General features: G+C 47.2%; 1 protein-coding gene across 1 annotated transcript in view; it reads left to right on the top strand.

The window, feature by feature from the left end:
* Positions 1-4548: 4548 nt before the first annotated feature.
* The window catches only part of b4galnt4a (beta-1,4-N-acetyl-galactosaminyl transferase 4a), a 155013-nt gene continuing 152951 nt past the window's right edge, over positions 4549-6610 (top strand). Inside the window, exon 1 of the mRNA XM_008296912.1 lies at positions 4549-5024. Within this exon, the coding sequence (XP_008295134.1) occupies positions 4883-5024 (142 nt within the window). The 5' untranslated portion in view covers positions 4549-4882. The remainder of the gene's footprint in view (positions 5025-6610) is intronic.

Raw genomic sequence — 6610 nt, 5'->3', positions numbered from 1 at the left:
TAAATAACGCTCGGCCGAGGTCACTCCCTCCCTCGTTTCAATACGGGCGAGATGAATACCTAAGCATTTCATTTATGCTCAGTGTTTGCTCTGAAGATTACATTATTAATCCACGGAGACGGAGGATTACGGTTTGTGGTCCGACTGATTCCGAAGGCACAGCTGGAACAAACTAAATTGAGGTCATATTCTTATAGGCCGGGGTTCCGTGTCCGTTTGATGCAATATCCAGATTCATAATGGCATCAGTGGCTTACCGTAGCTGCAATTGGATGACTGGACATGTATCCAACCGGGGATGAACCATGTGTTTGATGCATTTTTTGTTTTTTTTCTCCTACTAAAATATTAAAGGATACATTAGAAGGAATGCACGATCCGTAGACGTCTCATTTTCACACATTTCTTTCTGTTTCTTTTCTTGCATCCTAAAGCGTACACACCCAGTAGCTCGCCCCCACAGGTATTTAGTCTGCTGATTTGACATCTTCTCCTGGCTTGTGTGGGTGTAGACAGGCTTTGCATGACTGACATCTCCCTAAATCCTTTTTTTTTTTTTTTGAAGACACCTGTCAGAGCAGGATCATTTATACCTTTAATATCCTCCGTGTCCCAGTGCTATATGTTAGCTCTATACAGTCGCCTCTATACTAGTCATTGTGCTTTTTTTCAGTAAGACAACATATTTAAACATTTTGCAGGTTGACTCACCGGATGTGCAGGCATAAGGCTGTCATTGGTTTCACATTTCACATGGATTTCCGTTACCATTCTCCCCTTCACTGTGGGAACAAACAACCACATTAGGCCCAGCAACCTACCACACTGAACGCTGCTAGGGATTTAAATCAAGCACTTCAGCAGCCTTGCTCAGGTTGTTTGCTCCCTTTGTGCAAAATGTTAAACTAAAGCATTGGCTATTTTGAGGGGACACCATTGCTGCATCCTGGGCTTTGCGCTGCACAGTATGATGGTGATGATTTAAAGAAATAAAAATGAGCCAGACTAATGTTGTGTTTTTATCCGAATAGCAGAATGATGATGAGGTGCAGCCAGACTGTGTGAGACCATTTTGTGCCCCTATCCCGTACAGGCTTGCAGGCTGCTGGAGCATCTGACATCGTGAGAGAGGCTCGTCTACCTTGGACAGGTCGACAGGTCATTGCAGGACTAACACAAAGAGACAGACAGACATGCTCAGGTGCACTGAACACTCACTTCCACGACTAATTTAGAATTATTAATTAACCCACCATGCATGACTGAGGGATTGAAAGCGACACATCCACAGAGAAAACATGCCAACTCCACACAGAAAGGCCCCAGCTGAGTTTGAACCCAGAACCTTCTAGCTCAGTGCTAATTGTGTCACTTCAGAATATTAAATAAACCTTTCATCACCTCAATCTGGGGCTGCAAGGTGGAGCAGGTGGTTAGCACTGTTGCCTCGCAGCAAGAAGGTCGCCGGTTTGCGTCCCGGTGAGGACACCCGGGATCTTTCTGCGTGGAGTCTCCATGTTCTCCCTGTGCAGAGTGGGTTCTCTCCGGGTTCTCCGGCTTCCTCCCACAAGGTCCAAAAACACGTTGAGGTTAATTGGTGATTGTAAATTGTCCGTAGGTGTGAATGTGAGTGTGCTTGGTTGTCTGTCTCTAAGTGTAGCCCTGTGATAGACTGGTTACCTGTCCAGGTGAACCTGCCTTCACCCTGAGTCGGCTGGGATAGACTCCAGCCCCCCATGACCCTAGTGACGATTAAGTGGTGTATAGATAATGGATGAATGGATCACCTCAGTCCAGCAAACAGGCCCGGCCCAAACCTCAGGCGAACAGCGCAAGACTCCGGTTTGCTCTCCAAGCTTTCATGCCAGCTCCTCTCCGACCTTTTGCTCAAGCCCAGCTGACTCCCCCAGAACCCTGCCTGTTTTCTAATAAAACGGTCAGTTAACCGGTTCCCCTGCCTCCTGCCTCAGCGTCTGCGCTCGGATCCACCGGCCCTGCCGTGACAAATAGCTGGCATTTTTTTTTCCCCCTGCTGTGAGAAGATCTGTCATTTTCTTTTATGCATTACATTGTGGGCGAATATCATCACCATGCTCAAGAAAAGTCAAGGCTGCGTTCGTATGCATATTTCCTGCCTTGAATAGGCATATTTAAAAAGGAAAAGTGAAGCTCGTGTACACGATATACTCAAAACCTACTTGGATTTACTTTGCATTATGAATTTGTTGCACAACTCTTCCTGTGAGTGTGTTGTATCGGATGACATCATACATTTCTGTGGTTCGATGATATTGAAGAAGCAGAACAGACAGAATAATGCCTGTTTAGAGCCTATAATAAGTCTAATAATAAAATATAAGCTGTAAATAAAGGCATTTTTGTAGCAGACACTGGGACGGTGACGAAACAACAAATCTTTTGAGGCAATCTACAAATCTGTGCACTCTGGAAAAATATCTCCAGAGTTTGTGGATGGTGAGGTGAGATGGGATATAATCACATATAAACCTCACTATTTATCTGCAGGTGCTATAAGATTTCGACATAAACAGCCTTGCTTAAGCAGTGAAGTTAGTAAAGCCTGTGTATATGTAGAAATTGTTCTTTTATCTTTGACCAGAGGGAGGCAGCCAAGTGCGTAAAGTGAGCGTCAGCACAGTGAGCAGGGCAGGGCTGCAGTGTCTCCTACCTAAATCATTTCTAACATAATGTGTGGACAAGTTAGTTCAATTAATACATGATTGCACATTCTGTTGAAATATTAGACTTTCCCCCCAAAAAAACTATTATTTGCACTGACTCACGCTAATTAATTTAGTTTGAAAAATGACTGGCAGCATTCTGTTTTATTTTTCTTCCATTTGAATTTGTCAAACAATAAATGATCAAACGGCCCAGACCATGCGCTAATTTCACAGAGGATGTGCACTCCTTCTGAGGAATTCAAATGTTTGATGTTTGGCAATCCTCAGACGAATTCATTTTTAAAATATTGAGAAATGAACGCTTTTGGAGAGACTAAAATTACACTAAAAGATGATTTCTGTTTCAATTAATAACCTATGGGCTATTTCAGTGGCCATCATTTCTGTGCGTAATTCCTCCATTAACCTGCAAAACGACTAATCATCGCTCAGCTAATTAACATTAAGGGGGGGGCTTGGATCCGAGGTGAAAATGGTAGCCTGGAGTGGGAAGAAAGCTGCACAAGTTTCCAGGCTGTGCGTACAAGCTATTGGACGCTGGAGCAGAGCAGCGGGCTACCGAGCCACGGTGAGGGCAAACGCGCTCGTCCCGCCTCCCGTGACCCCTCCGCGGTGCTGCGATTGGACGCCGCAGCCCGTCACTCCTCGGTGCGCGCAGGTTCGGTTGCTCTGCACCGTTAAGATGCTCAATTGATGGGCGTACTGAGCTGTGCATTGAAAGGAGAGAGACGCTTACGTGTTTCATTGTAGCAAAACAAAAACCATGTTCTCTCCCGGTTATATCACAGCTTGTTGCTGGTTTCTCCGCGACAGCCAGCCCGGAGCGCGGCTGCTGCTTTTTTCCTCCCCGCGCTCGCTGACAAGCGGGTTTTGACGATGCTATTGCGGCGTTTTAACGGAGAGAGAGAGGGAAAAAAAGCTCATGACAGAATAACAACACTCGGCTGGCTGCTGGCGACACGCATCAGTGTTGATTAGTTTGGATCCGGATGTTTTGCAGGTGATCTCTCTCTCGCACGCGTGGTGGACGCCTCGGACGGTGCAGCTACTTTGGGAGATTTGGGGTGAAAAAATGCACCTGCCGTAAAGAGCGACGGAGCAGCCGGAGCACATGGACATCTGTTTCCCACCCCCTCTTTATGGAGCTCACATCGGACCTGGTTTCGCCGCCATGGAGCAGTTTCTAATCCACGCCGTTTAATATTTACTCGTCGCGGGGCTTCAAACCCTCCCGAGGACCAGGATGACAGCTGATCGCCCCTCCTCTCCCGGCACTTAAATAAAAACGCGCTCCATCTGAATCCGCTGACCTCGATTGGACGCCAGAGTCTCCGTTTCAGCTGTTTAACAATAGATGGAGCGCACAGGGCTGTGACATTTGGCTGATTGCCGCCCTGAAAGCCCCTCTCCTGGTCAGGTTACCACCACGGTCCTGTCAAAAGCTTCCACCGGCATCAGCCCACGTCTCACTGGCGGCCCTTTAAATTTCCTTTCTGCTCATTTTGTTGGAATTTAAATCATCCATGTGGAGAAGTCCGAAGCAGCCTTCTCCGCATGGAAACTACGTTTCTCTTCTCGCTCTTTTGATGCCGACTTTGCGTAAAACCCCGTGGCCGGGGATGATCCTTGAGTAGCCGATAAAATAATCAGCGTCGCGGTGTCAGCAAGGGTTTGAGCTTCAGGGGATTTGTGTAGATTATCGCCGGACTGCTATTTTGTTCCCTCGGTCACACTCTTAACTGAACTTAGCGGCTTTTGATCTGCAGCCCTTTTCCCTGCTTTCCTCAGCCGCCTCTGCTAAAGGAGGAGGGGGGGAAGCCTGTTTACAAGCCTCGCTATTCACGGGGAAACGAGGGGTGGGTTGCATTCATAAGCGATGACTGCCACAGAGGTGTTTGGACCCAGATCTGAGGATACGACGAGTCTGGCGCTGCTGCCGCCGCCGCTGCTGCTGCTGTCACCCCGTGGATGTGGGGGAATGAGACGCGCTTCGGTTCTGTAGTTGACGCTCGCTGTTTACGCACAAAGGCTGCCCGGGATGCCTGTGACTGTCCGTCAGTAGATCCGCAGAAACGCGACACAAGAAGAAGAAGAAGAAAAAAAAAAACGAAGCCCCCTCTCTCCGGACTCCGTTTCGACAATCTACCGGGCGGCTACCGGAGGATGTTTCAGCAAGGATGCTGCGCTTCCCCGTGAAGAAGATCAGGAAGCAGTTCAAGCTCCTGCTGCTGCTGGTGCTGCTCACCTCCGCAGTGTGGTTCACCTACCTGCACATCAACCAGGGCAAGACCATCAAACTGCACTTCAACTACGGAAAAGGTACAGAAAGCTTCAAAGTTGTGTCTTCTCCTCCTCCCTGCTGGATAACATCCCCTTAAAACCCATTTAAATGCCTTTTATGAGCACTGTGGTGGCACCTCTGGAGATTAAACTAAGGTAACATTACTATAAAGTCACAGAGGGGGGACATTATAGGAATACTGAAGTGAAATCACTGGGGTTCGTGCTGCCATAAAGAATGATGAAGCCGCCGTAAAGTTGCCAGAGTCAGCATCATCGCAGATATAAGGAATAAAATCAGCTTTAACGTTACAGATGCATAAAGTCTTGCAGAAATTGTCAGTGGCACAGATCTGAGGTGCATGTTTCCCTGCCCTCGCACATTCTCCTCGCCTCGCTGTTGTGATGGACAAGGAGCTGCTACACCACAAGAAGCAGCAACACACAGAGAGGGAGCATGTCTCATAAATTAACTATAGTGTCTTCCTCCAGGCTGAGTAAAGAGTGTCTCAGGCCGGGTCGAAAGCCAGACCGTCGCCTTCAACATTAATAATCAAAGGGCTGCTCATGAAGGCGGCTTCAGAGGTCACAGGCGTGACAGTCAGCCTTGGAAAACTATTAATGGGGGAGTGTGGGGTGGAGGGGATGAGGCAGATTTCCACCTGCTGCTGCTTCTGCTGCTGCTGTTGTTGTGCTTCTTATTACTAAGGCTTGATTGCGTTCCTCCACTGTGCACAGCGGCTGGTGGCTGGTGGTCGGATGATGCTGATGCATTACAGGAGCAGTGATTTGTAAAAGAGAAAACACTGATCCGAAGTGTTGGATCTAACACGCCACATGACAGATTTAACACTGGCTGATGGTGTAGCTGCTCCCCCAGCTGTCTGTGTAAGGTGATACCCGGCGATTATGATGTCCTTGAAGGGTGTACACTGCGCCCACACACACACACACACACTCACGCAGTGGACGGACACACAGGGATCATTTCATTGTCTCTGATCTCAGCCGGGGTGTTTTTTTTTTATTTCCCAGCAACAGACTGGATCTAGTTTTCTGATAATGAGAATCCTGAATCGTGTAGACTGGGTTAGAGGATGCCACTCTGGTTTGTTTGGTTTGCAGCTAAGTGAGTTGTGAGGTTTTATGAGTATCTCTGCAGTGAATTTCCCATTTTCTGAAGTGAATAGTATTCTGATCTCGCCAAAGTAAAGTAAGAAAAAAATACCCAGCACATTATAAGCTTCACATAGACAGACTTTATTGCAGGGATATTGTATTGCATTGGGCACAGGTGCTCTTGATATTGTACCCACAGCTTGTACTCACATATATATATCTATATATGCACTGAAGTTGACGTAACCAAGGGTCACTTTCAGGCCTCCTGTACTTGTGCATTCTGGGGCTGCACCATGTGGGACTGTAATATATATTGTGACGTGCAAAAATTCTGCTGAAGTCTTTGTTTGACCACAAAGAAACGTCATGCTTTGTCATACTTGGTGGCAGGGTATTTCAAAACTTAATATATCAGAAAGCAGCCATACCTGTGTCCTTGTGGAACACTGGGAACATCCTATTAAACAGGTGCTTGAAGAGAGTGTTGTGGGTGGATCATAAAA

The sequence above is a fragment of the Stegastes partitus genome, unplaced genomic scaffold (genome assembly GCF_000690725.1).
Source record: "Stegastes partitus isolate 25-593 unplaced genomic scaffold, Stegastes_partitus-1.0.2 Scaffold1165, whole genome shotgun sequence".
Taxonomy (NCBI): Eukaryota; Metazoa; Chordata; class Actinopteri; family Pomacentridae; genus Stegastes; species Stegastes partitus.
The sequence above is the reverse complement of the archived record's forward strand: the minus strand, read 5'-3'. Positions and strand labels throughout refer to the sequence as shown.